This window comes from Haemaphysalis longicornis, unplaced genomic scaffold (assembly GCF_048455015.1).
Source record: "Haemaphysalis longicornis isolate Haplotype H1 unplaced genomic scaffold, Haemaphysalis longicornis Haplotype H1 scaffold_1, whole genome shotgun sequence".
Lineage (NCBI taxonomy): Eukaryota > Metazoa > Arthropoda > Arachnida > Ixodida > Ixodidae > Haemaphysalis > Haemaphysalis longicornis.
Window position 1 is genome coordinate 480437808 of NW_027526203.1, and position 24689 is coordinate 480462496.

Sequence of the window (24689 nt, forward strand, 5' to 3'; positions counted from 1 at the left end):
TAAGCCACAATTCCTACATCGCATTGCTATCAGTCAAGATGAAGTAGATTGTCGAACAGTTCTTTTTTCACCTGCTGGAGTGAAAAAGCGGGTCCAGATTTACAAAGCTACAGGCTCGTACGATATCAAAAAGCAGCTTTGGTTATGTAGGTTTGTGTTTATTGGCGCAAGGGTATCTAAGACCAAAGAGCGCCAAAACTATGTAACGTGGTCCTTCAATAGTCAGGTTTGTACTTAAAATATGTATTAAGTGAGCATGGCATATCCTAGAATACAGTATATATGGGTGCACAGGGCCCATAGACTGAAACATGAAGATGTTCATAATGGCGGATAAAGGGGATTATGTATGGGACGTGACTGCGCCTTGAGCCGAAGAGCACGCTACAGTGAAACCCATTTATAGCGAACTGCAATATGCACCGCGATTAGTTCGATATATCCAATAGTTTGATATAGCCGAACCCGCCTATAACGAGCTTATTGTTACGAGTTCGCAATCCGCGGCTCTTGCTTCGTGGTCGCGGCCAGTCCACATCTCAATCGCCGCTCCGAGATCATGCACTTCGGCGGCCATTCTAGGCGCCCAGAGTTCGATATATCGGATGTGAACTTCGTTATAAGGAATATGTTTCCCATGTATTTCCGTAACTGAATTATTTTTGTTCGATATATAGCATAATTCGCTCTATCCGGGTTCGTTATAGCCGGGTTTGACTGTACGCGAGCAGGCCCTCCGTGCGAACAAAGGAAACATCGGGGCCTCGCTCAATGCTCATAGGCTCTGAGGTCATGCACTATACGAGATGAGCTTTAAAAATTTGATGTCTGCAAGATAGGTTAAAAAACATTGGTTTGGGAACATAGGTTCATTTCCTAAAAACAGTGAAGGGTGTAGCGGAATGTTGTAGGTATATATTTAGGTAAGTGCCATTTTCTGGCCTCATCACCGGATGTGCACTCAATTAACACATGGACTGTTAGTTAGCTAACGAGACTGTTAGCAGCTACCCACTGTTCGATTAGTTTTCCTCGCTGTTGATTTTGTCACCTCCCCACAGTAGTGATGGGCGTTGAAATCTCCCATAATAACTAACAGTGTAGGCAGTTGCTCAACAAGGTCAAGTTCCTGTAGTGACACATTATTGGATGGTGGCAGATAACAGTGATCAGCTTGTTGACAAAAACTTGTGCTGCAAAGGCCTCCAGTGCAGTGTTGAGTTGTACTTCCTTGAGAATAATGCCAGGTGCCACAAAGTCACACCCCCTGAAGCATGGATACAGTCTTTTCTGTTCTTTTTTGAGGAAGTGAAAATTGAAGAGACTTTTATTACGTCTTTTTGCTAAATTTGTTTTTTGCATCGCCACTACTTGGGGTTCATATTCATCTATTAATGTGTGGATATCATCTATGTTCTGGACTAGACCTCTATATGGTTCCAATGCATGAAGGGAACTAGCATTCTAGTTTGCGACAAAAGCACCTGTAAAATTTCTGCACTTTTGTTTAAACACCCAGTGCACAACTGAAATCAATGGCACGCAGAGGCTGAGTGGGGGCAGAGTAAAGCTAAAACGAGGCAACACAAACAAAAAGAGTGAAGCCATGGTGAGAACGCACCCAGAGGAACAAGCAGACACGTATTATGGGCCCCAGCACTGGGGAACCTACCTACCTAGTGTTTTGCCACATACCTGGCAGGCAACAAGTCCGCCAACCATCCATCCGATCAAGATGATGGGCCTTGAAGAAAAATGGTTCTTGAGCTGCAAAAAAGTGCCAAGCATATCCTAAAAATGTGCGCCGAACACGGAACACGTCGCCACTACGCTGTTGCTGCTGCTGCAGCCTCTCCTCCTTGCCTCATGGAAGAACCCTTCTGGAAGGCTTCCTTTTGACTAGGAAGCCCTGAAATAACGTTTCTCACAACTGCCGCCAGACGATCACTGGGGCCAGCTTGTAACAGAAACAGGGTTCATGCTGGTATCAAAGAAAAAAATTCAAGGGTTTTCAAGGACTTTCAAGGCCCAGCCAGCCTATTTTCAAGGATCATGTTGAGGGCCTTACTTCCACAAAACACAAGTTTCAATGCATCAAGATGTATTATTTATTGCACAGAAAACATTAAGAGGTTTCTCACTTTACACAGTAAAAGTACATTAGCGGGCCCGGTTCTCTAAAACGACGGGCCGTCGCTTTGAAACGAAAGGGCAGCGCCATGCAAGTGCATGTGTTCCAGGGTTGGGGCCGTCGCTTTGAGGGGCGAGAAAGCGTGTGAAATGGCACTGCGGTGCACCGGCAGCAGGGCGCAAAGCGACACGCGCTGCCCCCCTTGGTTTTGCTGGGCACTTTGCGCCCTGCTGCCGGTGCACCGCAGTGCCATTTCACACGCTGCAAACGTGAAGGCGTTGGGTCCACGGACTGCTCGCTTTGCGAGGGCACCAAAAAGTTCTTCATGCTGCTACTCACTGCTGCCTTCACGTTCCCGTCATGATCGGAGCTTTTCGTATGACTTTTCAGCGCCGACTCTCCCATAGCAGCGATGTCAAACGTCTTCACGCAAGGCTTGCATTTCACCCGATGTGGACTCGCCGGGTCCAATGCAAGCCAGTGCCTATAACTGTCGTTGTTCAGCCACGAGCATTGAAACTTGGATTTACCAGGCATTATCCGAACTCACAGTTACTGCGTGCAGTAATTTCGACAGCACACATTACATGCCGCACAAACCACGCCGAACGTTCGAGCTACGAGAGAGAACAACGCAACTCCCAAAAGAAACACGAAGGGATGGACTGGATATGGATCCGGCTAGACCCTTTGAAATCGAAACTGATCTCAGCGCAGCCAGGCCCTTAAAAACCGAAACTGATTTCAGCGCGGCCAGGCGTTTAAAATTATCTGCTAAGTGTATTCTGTTTAAGAATTGAAACGCAAAGGTTTCCTCGTAAAAACGTGGCGAAAATTTACGGAGTAGGAATACATTTCTTCGTACGCAGAGTGGTTTTCTTAATTTCACTCCAAAATCAAGGGTTTTCAAGGACCTGTAAAAATTCAAGGACTTTCAAGGCCCTTGAAAATGCTACTTCTGAATTCAAGGGTTTTCGAGGATTTCAAGGACCCGCACGAACCCTGCAGAAAGTTCCCACTCAACCTTACAACAGCCACACGGATGTGCTACATGCAGTTTCTTCGCTGCAAAAGGGAAAAATGACTGCCTTATACATTTACAACATTTTGCGAGTAGTCAAACCCGGATATATCGAATTATTGTCCATATCGAACAGTCTGAACATCCCCTTGAAAATCCCATGCAAACGTATAGCGCTGTTGTACACATGTACCAAACTCGCGACCACGGACACATTTGATACATCGAATGCCCCACCGCAATAGCCCCGTCAAGCAGTGGTAGATCCAGAGGGGGGGAGGGGGGGCCCTGTTCTCCCCCCTTGTGCCCTCTGTTTCTTCGCCAACATTCTGTGAATGGCTTCGGGCTCACAATAGGCGCATGTTGACTTGGCACCATCTCGCATTTCAACCCCCTTCCACACCCCCCACTGGCTCGTTCAATATTTTCGCTGCTAAGTGCTGCCCCAAAGCAGCTGCTGATGCTTGGAGCAAGGGGGCACGGCTCAGCGGTGCCACTGCAGACGACAAAGAGTGAGCAAAGAAAAAAGCACCTGACATCTATGCAACACGTTTGGTCTCGTTTATTTGCCTGTCCAGAGCAGTTTTGAGAAGCTCCTGGGCAGTCCAGAACTGCCCCCCGCATAAGGCAAATGAAATATATGGAAGGAAGTACAAGAAAGGCTGGACTGTCAACCAGGCTGTGGCCTTGTTTGCTATCCTACCCGTGGGAAATGGAAACAATGGGAAAAAAATATGAAAACCATAAAAGTAGGGGAAGGTAAGGACAGGGTGTAAAGAGGTGTGCCCAGCATTATGACACTACAGACGACAGGGTTCAGTGACCTCACAGAGGGTAGTCTTTTGCGCCACCGTCTTCTGTGCAAGCTCGGTGTTTTTGGGAAGCACAGGAGTGCTCTGGTCGACTTGTGCCAGTGGCCCAGGGATTTCTACTCAGAGAACAACCGCCAAGAATCTAGTTTCTGTAAAGTTGAGGAGAGTTGTCTTCTTGCCGATGAAAAATGTGGGCACTCGCACAGAACACGGTCTCTGGTGTATCACAGGCTTCACGCACCTCACCGTCTGCCATTCCATTCAAACGGGAGTGGGCATTCGTGAAGGCGACTCCCAGCCATAGACGGTGGCAAAGAATGGTTGCATAAGTCCATGGGAGGCCTAATGGAAGAGGACGCTGAAGATACGGGTCCAGGGCACGAATACGAGAGCTCGTGAACTCTTGGGTAGTCCATTTGGCTATCGTGGCCTCCCGGGCAAGTTTGCGTAGAGTCCTAGCGGCGTTCGTCCTAAATAATGGAATGGATATGGCCTCCGTTTTTTGCTGTGCCAAGCCTGCACTTTCATTGCCGACAATGCCGCAGTGACTGGGAAGCCACAGGAAGGCAACATCATGACCCGCTTGGGAAGCACGGTCATACAATAGTCGTAATCTCAGAAGATCGCCCATCCTTGGCATGAGGCCTGCTCAATGGTGTGAAGGGTGCAACGGATGGCAGTAAGTTCTGTAGCCGTGGAAGTGGTGGGATGGGATATCTTGAATTCTGTGGACATCGAAAATCGTCGTACATATAACCATGGTGCCTGCAGAACCAGATGTTTTTGGGGAGCCATCGGTGTAAATATGGATGCGGTCACTGTATATCTCGCGCAGATAAATGAGCGCTACCTGCTGTAGTGCCAACGGACAATCTCACTTATTCATTAAGCCTGGGATAGTAAGGCATGCACACGGCTGCATCGCACACCAAAGTGGGAGCAGCGGCCTCGTCACAGGCGTAGTTGGATGGCATGCTAGTGATGTGGGCAGCTACACCCTTTGCGAAAGACGCATAGATGGCATACTTGCAAGGTGATGATCAGGCAGTTTGGTGAAGTGCCTAAAATGCACCCTGAGTGTATCGATTGTCATGTAGGTGGACAAAGAGTGATCAGACGCCACAGCAATGGTTGCAGCTGCTGACGTGCACCGTGGTAGGCCAAGGCAAGTTCGGAGGATCGCGCCTGTATTCCTTGCAGTTCCTGAATATTTGTGCGGCATGTACCTGAAAGTACAGGCAGGCTGTACCGCAGGGAGCCAAAGAATAGTGCATTGTATAGCTGCTGCAACATTAATTTCATGGGCACTCCCCCGTCTTGCCACCAATAAACTGGAGGGCAGCGCGCCTGGCTCGGCCCGACTGTTCCGGAGGGTGTCGTACAAAGCGGCTTCCGATGAGAGGTGTTCGGATACCGAAGACAACTGTGCCTCGAGAGTGAATTTAGACTGCTGTCACATGCTCATGCACCATTCCGAATGACACAATGGAACACCAATGCCGAAGAAGCAGCCCCTACTAGTGGCCCTGACAACGTTCCCAATCGCCTACTGCAGCCAAGCTTGCGCTAGTGTTCGGGTTCACCACTGTTGGGGCACAGTGGACAACACCAGATTTTCTCATTTCAAACTGAATGACGCAGAAGAAGCTAGCGAAGCTCACAGACTTGTTTCATGCTAAACAAAGTGTGGTGGTCATTGTGCTGTGGTTCGAATTTTCCGTGCTTTGAGGAACAAATCAGTCAGCTACCGCTTGTCGCGATCTCCGAGAGCTCTCAGTGATGTGCGGAGTTGTCAGAGAAGCTTCAGAACGGAATATTTTACATTTCGAATTTTTGATATATCCAACTATTTCGTGCATCCCCTTGGAGTTCGACATATTTGGGTTCGACTGTATCTTGGCACATATTTTTAAACTCTCTTGAGAACGTCTCCAATGCTCCGATCTGTCTGCCACAATTTCAGCGGTGCACCTCTCATTGCCCTCTACTTGGCAGACATGCAGCAATTTCGTCGTCCCTCCTGATTGTGTCCCGTTTCCTTCACACTGTTTTTCGGAATGACCATGTTGCAAAACAGACTAGCTTATTACAGCAAGCACTCATTCAGTGTGTCCAAGTAAAGGTAAGCAACAACTAAAAACAGACCCAGAGAAAGTACCCTCAACTTTTTGTAGGAATGTTTTCCATGGGATTGACTGCACTAAAAAAGAACCCATTCGATGTGTTTCGGGTGGTCCATTTCATCAAAAACTCAAAACATGGGTGAAAAGGGGTTGGGAAGTTCTTGAAACCATTATTGCTTCACTGCAAGCGGCCGAGACGTGCCTATAGTTGCCCGGTAAAACGTAAAAAAAGGCATCGCGAGGCATCGTGGCAAAGCTGAGAGCTAGGAGATAGGTACCTACACAAAAATTGCTGATCGAACCATCCTGCGTTTGTGAGAGCAGAAGACAAAACAAAAAAAGCTACGGTGGGAGGATAGTGCCGAAACATGCCGGCTAGCATGCAAAATTCGGTTTCAGCACATATTATCGAAGTTCAAATCCAGAATTTTATTATTTTTGTTTACACAGGCAGTTTTGTTTCTGTTAGCAGGCTGCACCTGCCCCAAATCTTTAAACAAGTACTGACACGAAATTTTCGTATTATGTTGTTTTCGTGACTATAGGTGCCTATGAGCCCACTAATGATCAAATGACACGTTAGATCGCCGTACGCCGCAAAAATAATTACTTACAGCTCTGTTTATTCATTTCATTTCACTGAAGCGAACACCACGGCCGCCGCCCTGACGGGAAGGCGCATTTGACGTCACTGTTCTCATCGCACCACGGCCAATGCCGGTCTGGGCGCAAGCGCGCACGTGCCAGAACGGCCCAATTTGCCGTAGTCGCATGTGACATCAGTCCCAAAATGTGACGCGATTTACATGGCGAAAAAGCGCTTGCCAACAGCCCTAAGGCCGCATCGATACATCACGGGAGCCCTGACGTCGGCCGTTTCGGTTGAAGCGCAGATGACGTCATGTGCTTGCTCAATGGCATGGATGAGCTTTCTCGTGTGCGCACGGATTAAAATTGATTTAAAATATGTTCTACTGAACAGTAACGGTTTAAGCTCCCGTGGGGGTACCTCCATACACAAAAGAAGCTTTTTGCATAGTTACCTGAGCTTTGGAATTTCGTGTCAGTGCTCCTTTAATGGCACCTGCCCATGTGAAAAGCCAGGCAGCGACATTAACCCTGCAGTGTCTTCGCTGGTGTTGTGGAACAGTGACCGTACCCGAGACTCAATGTTGCCAACCCATTTTGCCACATTCTTTTTCCAATCGGTGAGCGAAATGTGGCCGACAAGGGCTAGCTTTTATTTATTTTTTGATGAAGTTGTTTGAAATGAATCGATTTCATGCAGTGCGCCGTGTGCTGTACTTGTTCGCGACCCAACCAGCCACAACAACAGTGACAACAGCGTACTGCCTCGCGTCGGCCGTACTCGCGCCACTCGCGCCCTCAAAGAGTCGACTGGCCGCAATCGTGCGGTGCACCGCACAGGTAGCTGCCGTACTCATTTGCGCCCAGACCGGCCATGACAGCCTCGAATCGCCTCACCTCAGCCATTCTCCCTGATTGCGAACTCGTAAAGCCGGCCGGCCGCAAGCGCGCCGTGCTCCACGAAATCAGCCATTGTGCAAGTGCCGTACTCGCTTGCCGACGGTGGCTCCGGCACTCTTCAAGTTTGCTCTTTTTGTCTCGGCAACCCAGAGCTTCTTCATCTTCTCACATTTCGAAAACGCGCAAAAGCAATTATTTATGCAAGATGCACAAATTATGCTGCTCACTCGCGTGAGGCCGCACGTAAAAGGGCTACTGAGGAGAGATGACGACAGGACGAGAGTCCTGACTAGAGCGTCACATCCGGTAAGTTCGCCGCAGTGGCAACCAGTTGTGGCGACACTCCGCTAGGTGCTGCGTCCGCTGAAGTGGCGTGTTTTTGAATGGTTCTAATAAAAGTACTGCGCACGTGTGGAGTTTAAAATTAGGTCACAAGTCACTTTAGTGGTGTATACCATACGTTGATACAGAATTTGGGGCAGGTAAATTTTTGTTGCAGTTGGCCTTTAATGGGGAATGGGAAGAAACTTGTTTCCGTTTCTTGGCACTGAAGCATTAACCCCATAAGTTGGGTTTTTTGGCTCCTGTTTACTGTAGGGGTTAGCATGTTGCCTGCTTGTGGAAAAGCCTGGCATGGTCATGAAACATGCTAGGAAGCTGCAACTTCCTTTGTTTACCTAAATGTCTGGCGGACGGCAAGGCAATGCTGGAATGTTTTTTTGTATGTCTCATTTGTTTTACGGGAGACATGTGAAACAAATGACACGCATAGAACAACACTTTGACATGCCCTCAACAAGCCTGAAGAGTTTCGAAACCTGGCCTTGAATTTGCCAGTGATGCTGCTCTATGGGCCCGGCACGAAAAGAGCTGGCTGCTGCTCAGTTACCTCGAGCACCTTGGCCCGGGTGGCCGCCACCAGGGCCTCGAGTGCCGGGGCGAGGGCGCCCGCCGAGGCAGCCGCAGGGCTGCCGACGGACACCAGCTTGCCCAGCACGGCCAGCTGGGAGGTCCAGAACTTGGCCCGCGGCACGGGGGCCCCCGGGCACAGCAGCAGCAGCGGGGAGCAGGGCAGCCGCTTCTGCGCGGCAACGGGCGCTCTTGCACACGGCCCCCCGAATGTCGCCCACCACGCCACCCACCGGCTTGTGCTGGCTCAGGAACGGGGCCACGGGGTCCCAGGGGCGCCTCAGCAGCAGGCCCAGGGAGCCCCCACTGCGGGCCACCAGCCTGTCCACCAGCTGCGGCACCTGGGGCAGCACAGGAGCCCGTGGCAGGAGGGGGAGCCCATGGCAGGAGGGGGAGCCCACTACCCGTCACTCATTACCTGAGCCCGCAGGGCTTGCAGGGCATCCAAATAGGCCGCAAGGTAAGAGAAGCTCGTCTTCTCCATCAACAGCTGGTGCAACCACTGGAGCAGCTTCATGTCCTGAGATGAAATGGGGCACCCTGGCCATTTGTTTGATTCACAAGAGGTTTGCTAGAGGCTGAAAGGCACCCGTTGTCCCCCGACTCATTTGACAACATCTGAAATCCTTTCACTTCCAGTCTTGAATTACGGACCTGACTTCCCGAAGCCTCGGAACATGGCACGCACGCATATTTGCAACACTTGTGTCCTCCAACACTGGACATAAATAGGCTGATCATGATAAGTTCTTAGCAAACATGTCACGCAAGACCGTGCACTAAGGCAATGTACGACCCCAGTCGTACAATGTTTTTGTGCTATCATGAGAAAGACATGTAACCTGCATTCACTGTTTCCCTTGCACTCTAAGGGCATGAACAGCAGCAACACACATTTCCAATATTAGTGCGCATCCCTTTCCAGCTTCTACCACCGAGAATAGAGGGACTATATTCTAGGAATTAATCGGGAGAAGGAAAATGTGTCAGCAATTACGACGTTGATGGTATATGAAAAAGAATGGCCCCAAACGGCACTGACTGTGCATTGCTAAGAGCGCATGGTCAATCTATTTCATTGTAAACTAATAACAATTCTCATTTTTTTGGTACAATGCCGGTCCGGGTTTGGCGTGCTGAGCAAATAACAGTTCGGGTTCAGTTCCAGCAAAAATACCACTTTGGTCCCAGTTTGACACCTTGGTGACACCTGATGTTTGCTATGAAAGTAGGCGCAAAAATAGCTGCATACAAAGTAAGAAATGCACCCACTGTAGAATTGGGGCAAACATGCACATTCAAAAGCACTACTGCCATGCTTCGTTTCTTGCCTAGGCCTCCCCAGCAAGGTGCAGAAAAAGTGTGCCTGTGCACGCTCTGTCAGCTTGTAGCAAACCACTGTGCGTGCCTGGTCTCCGAGACGCTGGCACTTTGTAGCCGCACTTTTGGCAAGCCCTCCCCATCATCTCTGCCAACTCCAGCCAACTGCTGGAATGGTCCGGGGCATCCGACGGGAGGCCCCACACCCTCTCCTAAGGAAGCGCCCCGTGAGTGCACCGGCTCACCCAGCCGAAGGCGCCCATAATGCGCCGCAGTCGGCGTGCCGTTCGGTCCACCGCAAGCCGGCGCAACACGGGCTCGTTGGCGTTGCCCTTGTAGGCCAAGCGGGCCATGCGGTCGGCGTGGAGGAGCCGCGTCACGTGGTTGAACAGCCGGTGCTGGCTACAGCTCCAGCCCACCCTGCAAAGAGGGGCCCTCGACGCTCAACGAAGGCTGCAACAGCATGCAGGGAAGGAGCGCAGAGCCCCCACTGTGGAAGCAAGGGCACCTCTTGACGCTCTCGTCCCACGTGGACGAGTCCGGCCGAGCGGAGAGGGCCGCGCTGCGCTCGCACTCGCCCATCAGGTTGCGGGTCTTGCTGCCGTCGTAGGGCGGGCTGGCCACCGCCTTCCACGACTCCACATTCACCGCCACCTGCTCCCTGCTGGGCGGCACAAGGGGAGGGGGAGAGCAGCACTGCAGCGCAAGAGGCCACTGCTCGCACACTGCTGCAGCCGCGCTACGGAACACTGCCCAAATGGCAATTTTTCTACGCAGTAGCAAGGGCAAATTCAAAGGGGTCACTAGAAACAAATCGCAACCTTCAAGATTGATGCAGTGCCAGGCCGAATACCAGTTGTGGTAGTTTTAATAAAGGCACGGCAGAAAACAAGACTTGAGTGCCAATGCCCCAGTTATTTTTTTTTTTTTTGGCTCAGTGATGCTGCTAGGCGGCCTGTGTGGATTACAGCAGTGAAAGCAATCCAGAATTCACAATGCTGGGGGCTTGTAAAATAAAGCACATAACCGTTGTCAAAATTCAATACAGTGCTATCTGTTTTCTCACAATGAGGCAAATAACAAATGGTTTCCAGGTGAAAATAAAACACAGGATTCGATGGCTCCACACGGAGCAGCACTCTTGCGTCGCTAATGCTGCATTTTGCAAGTTCACTCACACGATTAATGCACCTTTTTCATTATGCAGGTTACCACTTGTGTGCTGTGTCTGACCACTGTGAGTTCAGCATTTTGAGCCCTCACACTGGGCGAGGCCACCTTTCTGCCCTGTTCCATGAATTGGTCCCTGCTGCGAAATCAAGTCGCGCAGATCTGCATAACGACACCGTGCCGCAATCGCATCTCCTGCGCATCACAAGTCACTCGAAAACCAGAAACAGAATTCCTCAATTGCCCTGTGTCCGAGAGCATCCCCAGGCTGCACCATCCCAGGATCAGACCTGAGACATCACGATGCCGAAGGGGAATGCCACGCGAGAGTTGCGCTCCAGCAAGTGCGGGTGTTCTGGTGGCTCAAAATGGGGGGGTGGGGCTGATCCACAACTGGCCCTGCCCGTTGGAGGTGCCGGGAATCGTTTTGGCCGTGCTTGGTGAGGAGGATTTGAAGAGGCTTTCCAACTGCACGGGCCACAGCCAGGTCCGAGTTAAGTGTGCCGCAAGTTTCGGGCATTCTCGGTCGCTCGACAGCCTGCCCTGACCGCCCCCACAGCATGCACCCTGCGAAGGCCCCAGGTGGGCAGCACGGATGCCACGGCACTGACAACGTGAAGGGAGGGCAGCACGCACGGGGTCTTGCCCTCCGAGAAGAAGACGTCCTTCATGAAGAGCAGCCGGGCCGGCTTGGCGTGGTGCGAGTCTGGGTGGGCGTTCCAGGCCTTGGCATAGCTGTGGTCCATGCTGACGATGTGTGGCTCCCTCTCCTGGCCCGACAGCCGGTGCAGGTACGTCTCGGCGCTGGACGCACGGCCGTCTCCGTAGTGGTAGTGGTGGGCACACATGGTGCCAGCCCTGCATGCGCGCACGCCGTCAGCCAAGCGCCCCGTGGCGGGCACGGCGCACCACTGCGCGTGCCGGCCCACTCCCCACTCGCACCCCCTGGGGAAGCTGCTGTTGGGATGGCGTTTTGCAACACAAGGCACTGTGCAAAACAAAAAAGGACAAACCTTAGGGTTTTATACGCCAAAACTCTACACCAGTAGAGAGGCACAATAGAAGAAACTAAGAATACCAAGCCAAGGACACGTTCAAATAAAAAATCATGAACCCCTTCGTCTAACGACGACGATAGTTGAACGCGCAGCTTTCTCGTGGTGGATTCTTTGGTTGGCCAATCCCACACTGCGAGTATGTGGTCTACTCGGGAGGTATGCACCACTTTTCTAGAATACCCACCGCAATTCTCGGGTGTGCACTCCACAGGCCTAACATTTTGGCTTGGGGTGTATGGCATGAATCGATACCTGCTGCTTAGCATTCACTTCGACCATGTCGAAATAGCCTCATAACGCGGGAATTCATAACGCAGGGGACCCAGGTTCTATTCTGGCTACGGGAAGCGTTTTTTTCTTTCGTTTCACTCATGATCATTCTTCATCATCATCATCACCACCACCACCAGAGCAACTTGGCTTTCCTGCAGGCCGTACAACGGCATAAGTGAGGACAATAATGCTTCGCTTTATAGCTGCAAGCAGTGAGTGTGCTTACCAGTAATGCCCTTAGGAGTCGCTGCAACTAAGAGTTTGTGCTTCGCATAATTTGCTGTTAGCTAAGAATCATTCGCAAGTTCTTGCAATCTTTTGTCGTACAACAAACAGCCATCCACCTACAGTGCTGCATTACCGAGTATGACGTATGCGAGCTTAGAACCATCTGCGCTTGCACCCCAACTCCTCGCATTGACAAGGGCCAAGCCGCAGCTCTGCACAGGAGACGGGCCAAGGCCACAAGTGCTCACTTGGCCGGCCAAACGTCAGCACGTCAGCCATTCTGCTCGGCCAAGCATCAGCAAGTTCACCATCCCATAGCATGTGACCGCACACAGTGCAGCCATACAAAATGTGTGAATACACCCCTCACCTGTCGTTACAGAGTGTTCAAAAGATGCCCACTAACCCAGTTTTTGGCAAGCCAGGGCAGTCAGGAGACCATGGCTGCACCAGTGGCTCTTTTATGGCTTATTTCGAGAGAAATTAAATACATGACACCTTAGCTGACACATAACGAATGTCCCACCACTCTGCTATGTGGCCATAACCAGTCGGGAACAATGTGGCGGACACACAGTCACAACTGCAGCTCCCAGAACATGTGAACAATGCAGCGCCTAACTAGGATCGCTCAGCACCTCAGAGGCAAAACTGCCACCATCACGGCACACAGGACGTCTCCCTACCCCTCATGCTTCTGCTCTGAACACAAGCACAGACTGCCAGAATGTCCACTTTTGCTGTACAGCCAATACGAGCATTCCGATGTATTCAGTTCCTCTTTGGTAAGGTGTGATTGATTGATTGTGGGGGTTCAACGCGCTGACGCAACACAGGCGATGAGGCGTGCCGTAGTGGAGGGCTCTGGATTAATTTTGACCACCTGGAGATCTTTAACGTGTGCCGAAATCTCGCACACACGGGCGTTTTTGCTTTTCGCCTCCATCAGAAAAGCGGCCGCCGCGGCCGGGAATCGAACCCGCGACCTCGTGCTCAGCAGCGCGACGCCTTAGCCACTGAGCCACCGCGGCGGGTCTTTGGTAAGGTGTGGCCAGTGGCTGCTGGTCAGGGCACAACACTTGGGAGGGCAGGATGACAACCCTCATATTGGGGCGGCGGTCGTCAACAAATGCCCTGGCTGCTTTATTCACCTACTTTCCTATCCGTCGCAATTCTCCCGTCCTTCCATCCGCCAACCCCAGCGGTTGTAAACGTCACCCCTTCACTCCTGCTCCTCTCGCAGCTATGCCAGCCGCCTCTTCGCCACCCCTTGCCCACGCCAGCTGCATGCCTCTGCAGTCCATCACAACCCCTGCCACTGCACACACAGGTCTCAGCCAGCTGATGTAAAGCGACACGCTGCCCCACGAGTTGCCACAGAAACATTCCTCTCCCACTTGCAGCTTTTCCGCCCCGTAGCCCAGGGTTTTCCTTTCCATTTTCTTTTGCCAATTTGCCGCCTGTGCCTCACCGTTTAACCAGCTGTTTGTCTCCACCCAGCCCCTCATGTGCGGACACCTAAACCCCCGTGCTGCCATCTTTCGGCCTCTTTCCGCAAATTTCATTTGGCTCGACATAGACGCCCCTTTATGGTGGCAGCTAAAGGGTGTTCACAGCTCAGCACGCCCCTCTGGCCAAGCAGAGATAATTCAAACAACTGCCATCACCCTACCTGCAACATTTTTGGAAAACATTTTTTTCCAACACAAACTACTTTTCAAGAGCCTCACATCAGCCTTTTTTTTACAGTACTGTAATACGGACAATTAAATAACTCACTCTTCCAAGTCAATTTTCCGATTAGGTTCCTTCATGTTAAAGTTGTAAAAAACAGACAAAGGAAAGTTTCATTTGTTTTCATCAACTGTTGGTAGCACCACGCCACGTTCAATAAAGTGGCAATGAGCACCAAAGAACAAGCGACTTGCACCATCTCGGCAAGCATTTTAGGCATGCTTTATGAACCTGTTCAACTGCTAGCTACATCAGACGGGATTTCCTGCAATTTGCCACAAAGACTAATTGGTTGCGAGCTGTGTACTTGTGGGCAGGCTATTGCAGGAAACAAACGGGATCCCTAGAAGACGCTGTATGTCTTCAAAGGCAAGGAGCTTCATATTTTAGGCAACTGTGCACTACGAGATGCACTGTGGACGAACAGGCTGCCTGTAGTGAATCATCATGTCACAAGCACAGACATACACGCACACAATAATAAAAGTAAAAAGAGAACAAACAAACAAATGTGAACAAAGAACCGCAATTTTGATTTTGGGAAGCTGGGAAATCTGCCAAAGCAGAGGAGACATAATCTGAAAGCGGATGGCAAAAAAACCCAGCATTTATTAGTAGTGGTAACAATGAATTGTGGGAATATTGTTATCGTGAGTATCAACTCTTATGTAACTATTTGTGGTCATCCTAAGCTAGCGACGTTTTTTTAAATGCGGAGCATTTCTTAGGCTCGCCTGGTCCTGCGTCGTTGATGGCGGCGCCGTCCACACGCTCACTGCGCATGCGCAACTCTCCTCCTTACACCCACAGCTCCGCGATACTACACTATAAAAAAAATAAATAGTTAGCGGCGCCCGGTTTCGATCCCACGACTCTCTGGCCGCAACGGGAGGTACGCGGTGCTCTTCCCACTACGCTACAAATCCGGGACAGGAGCAAGTGCTACGAACGCGCCTTATGTCCTTGACTCATTCAAACTACGTCAAAAAGCTACTGATACAACGAAGGCACGCGAAGCTGAACGTCAACGGAAACGACGAACTGAAAACTTTAGAGGAGGATGCTGAATTTCCCGTGGGAAAGCTGTGGCGGGAAGTGCCACGCGCCTTGCAGCTCAACCAGCCCCGTCCGCAGCGCCTCTGATGCTGATTGTGGCAGGATGCCCCTAGGGATTGGCCAACCAAAGAATCCATCACAAGATAGGTTCGCGTTCAACCACCGTCGTCATCTTCCCGTAGGGGAACCGCCGAAGAAGAAGAAGAACGAGAAGACAAAGCTGCGAAGAGGAGGGCGTGTACATTGCTCTCAGCCGCTGCACCAATGTCAACAACCTTTACCTCACCAAAGCTGACGGAGACTACCGATTCTACCACAGAGACAACATCGACAAGAACATGATGGACGAGTTTCGGCGCCTCGAGAACCACCGCCTACTCACCGTAACACAACAGCACTTGCGTGCCTTTGCCACCGGTGTGGACCCGGACGCGGAATTCCCTCTGGCGCTAGTAAAAACCAGATCACTCAACATAACGGCAACACAATGGAACCACACGGAACCGCCACGATGCTTCGCATCCTCATCAGGGTTCCCCACGGGGAGATGGTGTAATTTTTTTTATCTTGTGCTACATTCGGCTCTGGCTCGGTTCCTCCACGATCGGCTGCTGGTTTCGATCCCACGACTCTCTGGCCGCAACGGGAGGTACGCGGTGCTCTTCCCACTACGCTACAAATCCGGGACAGGAGCAAGTGCTACGAACGCGCCTTATGCCGTTTACGAAATTCTCCAGCCATCCCATTTGGCCCAGCAGAGAGGCAACTCCTACTCAAGGTGACGACGCTAATCTGGCTGACGCCGCCTGCGACTTGTCGCGTTTCCATGCCGGAAAAACCCTCAATGTGTGGTCGTTTCTACAGGCACAAAGTTAAGGTATGCTGTCACTTTTGCATGCAGCCTCATCAAGGTCGTTAAAAGCCAAAAGCCCTGGCATCTCTTACGCTTCGCCCAGATTGAATGCCAGCGCGCTGAATTATTGTTTCCCTTTTACGGCACTTCTGCGAGATATCACACAGCAAAAATAAGCTTTTTTTATTCCTTTCAGACTGTTTCGAAAGCCCTGGACATTTATTTTTGTGTGTATACAGTGTAGACCGCTTATAACGTATGTCGCGGGAGCCGCAAAAATCCGCACTATAAGCGGTACCGCACTATAACCAAAACACGCGCGAATTCAACCACATCGCCACCTATCTCTCAAGTCAACCTATATTTATCATCACTCAAACGCACAGCACTTAAAAACGAAGGCACGGTCTATATTTCGTATTATTTTTAACATCAGCCGCTGCTGCAGGGCAAAAGCGCAGTCTCACAAACGGCGAGCGCGGCTTTAACTTCCGTTGTGTTTGTTTTGAAAGACCATGGCTGCGTTTTTAGCGTCTATGAACAGATGCCGCAAAACGTGATAAGAACGCCAGCATTTTTTTTTAACCCCACCTTGAGTTCACGATGCCGAAGGCGGCTGCTTATCAGCGCAACGTACTGGTGGTGGAAATCTTCGGCTTCGCGCGGCTCGAATGTTCGGAAAGGGAAAGAGCGGTGGCTTATCTGCACAACGTTCTAAAGCGTGAACCGCGTGGTAGATTTGGTATCGCGAAAACGTGCAGTGCACGCCAGCGCAGATACAACTGGCGTGGTGTGGGCGGCGCGGTAAGAGGCGGCAACATGGCGTCGGCACTGGCCGTGAAGCGGTGCAGGCAGTTCCAGTAAGTTCCGGCGACCGCTTCTAACCGCTCGCTGAAATGCCACACGGGGCGCAAGCGAAGATGCTCATGCAAGAAAAGAGCTAATAATGTGGGCGAAACGTGGAATATAAACTGCCATCCACGCTGCTTGTGAAAGCGCCCATCAAAAAATACCGCGGTGGTAAGCCTAAACATCTCTGGCGCGGCTAGCCGGCTCGGAGCGCTTCGAATCTCCCGCCATTAGGTACGCGTCTCCCAATTGGTGCAAGTCGTCATGCTCCTCCCACTGCCACGCGAAGAAGCCACTGCGAGCGCGGAATCGTCGATACGAGCACGAAAAAAAAAAAAAAAAAAAAAAACTTCGCGCAACGCCGATGTGCACGATTCGTGCGCGAAAACAGGCCATGCGGTTCACGATTAATAAAATCAACTTGCCGCGCGCGGATGGGGAGTCTGTCGCTATCTTCCGAGGTGCATCAAGCAAGGTTAGTTGGGGTTATCAGGTACGCACGAACTAAAGGGTGCCTATTTTTTTTTTCTTTGGGTGTCTACGTTAGAGGAGGGCAAGGGGTGCACGCTGCGTCAGATGGCCGATTTCATCCTTTATTTTTTCTTTTGCTACCCTAAAACGATGCCTCGGCTGCGCCGGTCGATCAGCAGACCCGCCGAAAAACCGCACTATAAACGGTATTGTGCTTCGGCCAACCGCATCTTAAGCGGTATGCTTATGCATTGAGTTCTATGGGAGGCAAACCGGTGGTCGCAAAAACCCGCGTTATATCCGGTCCCGCACTATAAGCGGTTACGTTATAAATGGTCTACACTGTATATGTGTATATAGAAACAGCGTAATACCAATAAGCACTCGTGTATTCCTTATAGGCAGGCACAACATTAGTCTACAGCTCTAAGCTAGGCTTCCACGCATACAAAGTGATAATATTTTTCTGGCACTTCGTTTTACTAAGCTTTATGTATTCCAGGAGTGCTTAGTAGTCTCATGTGCTATACTGCAATCTCACTGCCAAATTATTCACTTTAAGTGAAAATTCCAGTTTTTTATCATGCATTCCGCACCACTATAGTTAACCGAATAAGTGACAGCCTGGATTCCCAGAGAGCAGGCTGGGTTTAGGAAAGGACACTCAACAATGGATCATATCCATGTCGTCAACCAAGTGATAGAAAAATCCGCAGGGTATAATAAACCCCTTTCCATAGCATTTACAGTTCATCAGGGCTATCTTTTCGTTTCATCTTTTGGAGAAGAGCTTCACACACGCTCAAAATCAGGAAAGAAGGGAACCGGGCTCGGTCATGGTCGTGGAAACTAGCCTCCACTTTGTGAGTGCACATCATACCATATCTACACAAAGTGTCGCATAATGTAAAGGAAATGGCGCATAGGTACAGTGTAGATATCGTTTTCAGTGCCCCGGAAAAGCTGTCAGAAGTTTGTCCTTTGACGAGTAAAAAAGACGAAAAAACAAGAACACTGTGCAAAAAACCACGCTGTTTGCTACACAGGCTGCAGCATGGGTGCCGTTTACGAAATTCCCCTGAGCTGCAAAAAAGTGTACATAGGGCAAACGGGAAGGTGTTTTAATGAGAGGGCGAGGGAGCACAACTGGACTGTTGCAAATAATGCTGGTGGCCACCTTTCTGAGCACTGCAAAAGATGCAAGTGTGGCCCCCTGCTAGATAGGACGAAGTTTTAGCGGAGAGCAAGAGGCAAGCTTGAGCGCGAAATTCTTGAAGCTCATTTTATCAGACTGGCAGGGGATAACTGTGTTAGCACTGCGTCCATATCGCTGTCAGATTAAAAGTGACCTTTTTAGAAATGTGATGCATGTTGACGTCCCAATGCTTTTAGTATTTTAGTTTTGTGTATATAAGCCCCGTCTTTTTTCAATAAAATCTAGTTGGAAGTTCAGCACTGTGTTGTGTATTACGTGTTTCTATTCTTCTTAGTCCCTGTTTTAGCACAGAGTGATTGTTTCAGCATAATGTACCAACTCGCCCACATGAAGCTTTTGTTACTTCAATCAGGTTGTCTGTGCTGATCCCAACCATGAGAAAGAAATTCAGCGCAGATTAGGTATGGGCTGAGATGCACTCGGCAAACACTCCCAAATAATGAGAAGTAAGCTACCTTCATCACTGAAAAGAAAAATATACAACCAATGCGTCTTGCCAGTGATGACATATGGAGTGAGAACTTGGTGCCTAACAAACAACTTGAAAGGTCGGCTCAGCGGGGCATGGAAAGGAGAACGGCAGGAGTTGCAAAGGGAGAGGAAACGAACTTCCTGGATCAGAGAACAAACTCGAGGGGAGGATATCGCAGCTCCAATGGACTGGGGCTGTCCACGTGGTTGGGCGGCATGACAAACGGTGGACCAACGAGTGGGTTTAGAAGAAAGGGGAAGCGAATAACTTGATGGAGAGAGGAAATAAGGGCATTCGGAGGCAAAGAATGGGCTCAAACACAGTACAGGAGAGGTGTCGCCCTGCAGGGGACCTAGTGGGCTGCTGCTGCTGATGATGGTGCACTCTACTAATTCAGGAGGATTTTTTGTGTGTGTGCAAAGAATGATTTTTTTCAGCAGCCAGGACCTTGCACGAATCATGCCTGGAGCTGAGCGCTGGCTCGAGCCAGTGTTCACTAGGTTGCAATAAACTTGATCTTCAACACGGCGCAAAGAGCAGGCGACATGGCAGACGTCCACCTCTGAACCATTAGGAAGGGGATGGTGTGTTTTACAGATCTGAAACAGAAAGGGGCCATGCAAGTGCCCGCACTTGAGCCTAGACCATACACCATCCGGTCACCAAGAGGCTCCCGGGGAGGAGGGCACAGCCGCTGCGCTGCTTGCCCCCCCCGGCACGCAGTGTGCACAGACACTTCCCGGAACCAGCACATAAAGTGCGGACGTTGCACAATACCGCCCAAGAGACCAGCCACATCCAGCGTCTTGCACACTCATGTGATGCGCTGCGCGAGCCGCATGAATCGAGTCTCCAGCTGAGTGCCGGCTCAGGCCAGTGTTTGCCTGGTTGCAATTAAGCTCCTATGTTCTGATCTTCAACATCAGCCACTACACCAGAAAGTGCTGTGTGCGTAGAATTGTGCAATGCAGAAAACATGGTGTGAACCATGTGCCCTGTTTATGTTCTTTTTTCTGTAAATAAAGTGTCATGCATCCTCCAGTAATCTTGTCTGTTTTCTTTCCCAGGCGAAGCATTATGTGCATTACCCTTACATTTTTCTGGCAACCACAAAAAGAAAAAAAAATTCCACCCGGTTCCCCTCACATGCAACTTCAAAGCAACGTTAGACACTGCAGGATGTTATGTCCTGCCCAACACTGGAATGGGATAATGTGCTGAAAGGCATCTGTGAGCCCTGAAAACTGATATTTATTACATATTTTTGTCTACTGCATGAATGCAAATACAAATGAATGGTATCATCATTGGTACACAAGAAAATTTTAAGACTCTCGACTTGCTCTCTTTATGAAATTGAATTTCAGATACTAAAATAACATGCACGAGTTTTTTAGAAATAAAACAGGCAAACAACTCATGTTTTGGAAGCATGAGTGACTATAAAAATAAAAATTACTGCTGCGCATCAAATTGACTTATGCTTCACTTATGCTTCAAATTGACTTATGCCTACGTCAAAATTTAATAGTCTACCACCATAGGCACCACTAACTACTAGCATATTTGTCCTGCATTGATATGTGGCAATTTTTTATTACACGTCGCACATCGGCTGCCGAAAGCGAGCTTTTATCCCCTATGATGGCGGCGACAGCAGGGAAGGTGACCCTTGGGCTTGCCGCAAGGAGCAGCCCTTTCTCTGCTCACGCGTTCTCAGGGTGAACAATGGCACGCTGCCAAGGCTCTGGCTTGGCACATTTTGTTCTGCACACCCAAGGTGGCACTGTCATTCCAGGTTGGTTCTAAATGGCCAAGATGGCCACCATTTTCCCATAGGGAAAAATCGTTTGTTTATTTTATAAATCAGCAGGCAAGTGCCAACCTTTTTCTTGGTGTTAAACAAAACAGGCTCAGGAAAAATTTTTTAAAGACGCTCATTCACCGATGTAACGCCCTTAACTTTCCTGAATACCCCTCTCAGACTGCCTCCACGGGTGCAAAGGGGGTAGGAGCAGCTAAGAGGAAACACAATCATGCTGAAAGTGACAAAACACTTGGCTCGGGGCCTGCAGTTGAAGCTGGGGCCCTCAATCCACCCTTCAAAGAGGTAACCTTGAAGCAAGGTAACTCGCAAGCAGAAGCAGCAGAAGTTCACAACAATCAAGTAACTAAACCTGGTGAACCTTAGAAAAGTGACAAGCAAAAAGTGAATGCAAGTAAACCATTATCTTCAGTATCATTCTCGCCAGCTCCACCTGACAACCCATTTCTATCCTAGTGCTCAGTTGTATTCAGACTTCAGACGAAGGTCAATAAAACAGCACGTATGCCTTTTCACGGGATGTAGAGAACTTGACTGATGTGATTCCTGACGACACTACTGCAACAGGCAAGATCAGACTGGTGGAACAGGTCCAACAGTGCAAATGGAATCAACAGTGTCAGCTTCTGTGGAGCCACTCTCTCTATCAGGTTCTCCACAAGGGCATTGCTTGTGCCCACTCCGTCAGATATTTCTCATGGTGCTTTTGACAAACAAGAGGGTGGCATCCCGCGTATGCTCTAAGTGTCTAGAAGGCACCAACCATGGAAGATACAACAAGTAATTCTGGCTTCCACCTTGTTTGTAAATTCACAAGGTTTGTGAACAAGGCTCCCATGCAGAAGCCAAGACGTCTTTTATTTTTCCTCCACCGGTCGGTGCCTTTTAGTGTGTTCAAAGTATCCTCCCGATCAGACAGGTAGCCGTCAAACCTTAAGCTTCACACATGTATGTAGATCACTACCCAGTAGTCATGTACAAAGACAAGAGTCAAGACTACACAACACTGCAAAAAAGGCCACTAGCATCACTACAGACACGTCAAAGGCTTGTAAGTGTACCTGCAAGCTGACAACTCAAACTGTTGTGCTATGAAATGTGCTCATGTTGAGATTATAGCTGTGCAGGGGCCCATGGCCCAGCCCCAGATAACTGTGTGCCTGGCCCACCCAACCCAGCCATTAAGCGGTACTTCCATCTGAAAGACATCTATCCCCACCAGCAACCAGTTTTGTTTAGCAAAAACAGTTGCAGATTATCGCATGGGCAATGAGTCGGGGCACACTTGCTTTGATTTATCGCTAGACGAGGGCACGGGTGGGACAATTCTTCAGAAAAAGAGTGAAATACCTGTCAGGCGAGGAGACAGTCTTGATCTCCAAAACTGCTTACAGCCTGCCTCGAGCGGCATTCAGGACACCTAAATGGGAGAGGGGTACGAGTGAATGTGTGTGCCACCTGAGATTTGCGGACAACAAAGTCTCGTTTAGTGAATCTTCGCTGCAAAAATGGCTTGACGAGCTGCACTCAGAAAGGTCTCTAATTAGATCAAGACATATATGGATAAATAGAAAGTAATGTTAAAATGTCACCACTGGCATAGGTGATGAAATAATTAAAGAGGTAGATGAACACAAGTAACTTGGAAACCTTGGGCAAGTCAATGCTGATCCCAACCAGGAAAGAATAGCATGCGACCAATGCGTCACGGAGGGGACAACTCCGGAGCAGCGCCACAGGAAGACCTCGGTTTGCCCAACTGGAAAGGATCCCACGTCAGAGAACAAACTCAGGTGGACAGCGTCACGGCAGACACCAAGCTTCGGCTGGACTATCATGCAGGGTGGCTACCACGAGAGGGGACTAGACTACAAGAACGGAGGTCCCAATATGACCAGGGCCACAACTGGAGGGGACTCTGTCCTACAGTCTACACAAAAGGGCTGATGATGATGACGCTATACAACAGTGGCGAGTGACAGCTGCAGCAGCTGCTCGTTATGAACGGAAAAAACAATCCCATGCCTTCTTACTCTGACTGTTTTCTTTTCAAAAGACATTAACACACGTACATTTCAGTTGCTAATAAATTAATACGGAAACTTCTTCTGCACGTTCTTCAAGACCCAAGCGAGTGCATGTTATAAAGCAGACTATCACAGGTGATGACCCTGGTTAGAGTTAAGACATGTTTTCCCTCGTTCCAGCACAGCACAAACATTTACGCTTATGAACACGGCAACTATCGTTCGTTTTCCCTTCCAGGCAGAGGAAATAGGGATTTTGGCAAAATCAACCATTTATGCTTAAGCCGGATGTCCTCTTTACTGATAATCATGCTGGCCCTATGACAATGCCTGTCTGCCTTGTGGGCAGTTGTTCGGTGTCGTTTGTGATGGGCGGTCTTACGGCATAGACAAATAAAAGAAAAGCAGGAGAAATGCCGGCGCTAAATGTTTATTCCGAAACAACCAACGTGTTGTTCGTTGTCGAACACGTGGATTCAACTTGATTCGACAGGTCACTCAACTTTTAGTATTTCCTTAATTTCCAGCGTTTCTGAAGTACTTCTTCAAAATCTCAAGAACTGAAGGGGTGTTACAAAAACGAAGATGCAAGCTACATTGATTCCCTATTGACATCAAGTGTCACACACTGTTCACACAGCGTTGCCGGCGGACGTGCGAAATGGCCATGAAATGACATTCTCACATGACGAAGCCGTGCCCAGGGAAACGCACTACAGCACACGGGGTCTACCAAAAACGCAGTGTGCAAAATTCCCCAGTTGCAACCGAGCACGCACTCGGTCAACCGGCCGATGTTCGAATGACAATGCGGGTACGGCTAACATTGGTCGGCACTGGAAAAGGCATAGCAAGAGCCGACGAAGACAGTGTTTCAAGATTTATGATGTCACGCGGTGGCAAAATGCTCTTACGAAACTGCGATAGTTCCGCAAAAGTGCAGCTCAATGCTGGCGCCAAGTTTGTTATGTCCGTTCCTTCCTGTCATGTCTTGCCCAGGCATTACTCAAGTACGTTACGCCATCTTGCACAAATGCTGCGGGCCAGAGTCAGTGAACACAGGGCAGATTTCTTTTTCTTTCTTTTCTGGCGGACCACGTTAAGAATAGTCAAACACTGTAGTGCAAGGCTTGCGAGGGGACAATCCAATGGTTGAGCGATTTTGCACTTGAGGAACAAACGAGAACTTACAACTGACGGAGCTCAAAAGTTGACTGCACCCAAGAGCTCCGGCAAAGAACAACACGTTCCCACTACAACCGACAGCCCTGAAAGCACAGATCAAACGTTCTTCGGTTCTCCTTCACCTAGTCGGCCTAGTTCTTCTCAGGGACATAGAAAAAGAAATAGTCACAGGAGACTACGCCATACGCAACATCGTGGTGGATTCGGATTGGCGCTTGGTAGCTTACAAAAAGTAGTCAGTTTCGTTTTTACTATTGTAGATTTAATAGAGGGCGCAACGGGCGAAGTGGGCCCTAGGCATGGAGGAAGGCCCTAGGCGCCCTAGGGCCCTAGTTTTCACGCGCAGGTATTTCACACAGATGGTGATCGCGTTCTCGTCCATGCTGTTTGTGTGTAATACAGGTCAAAAAATAGCACTTCTAAATAACTTGCTGGCTTCATTTTCAACATTAACTAGAATACAAACAT

General features: G+C 49.6%; 1 protein-coding gene across 2 annotated transcripts in view; it reads right to left on the reverse strand.

The window, feature by feature from the left end:
* Positions 1–24446, reverse strand: part of Rcd1 (Reduction in Cnn dots 1) — a 32279-nt gene extending 7833 nt beyond the window's left edge. The window contains exons 1-9 of one of the 2 annotated variants that reach the window (XM_077688325.1): positions 24228–24446; positions 22360–22429; positions 11611–11832; positions 10313–10465; positions 10050–10224; positions 8903–9004; positions 8718–8825; positions 8465–8656; positions 1696–1767 (exon numbers count right to left, since the gene is read on the reverse strand). In XM_077688325.1, coding sequence (XP_077544451.1) covers positions 1696–1767; positions 8465–8656; positions 8718–8825; positions 8903–9004; positions 10050–10224; positions 10313–10465; positions 11611–11822 — 1014 coding nt within the window. In that variant the 5' untranslated portion in view covers positions 11823–11832; positions 22360–22429; positions 24228–24446. The remainder of the gene's footprint in view (positions 1–1695; positions 1768–8464; positions 8657–8717; positions 8826–8902; positions 9005–10049; positions 10225–10312; positions 10466–11610; positions 11833–22359; positions 22430–24227) is intronic. The other variant, XM_077688326.1, reaches the window with a different exon arrangement.
* Positions 24447–24689: the final 243 nt, after the last annotated feature.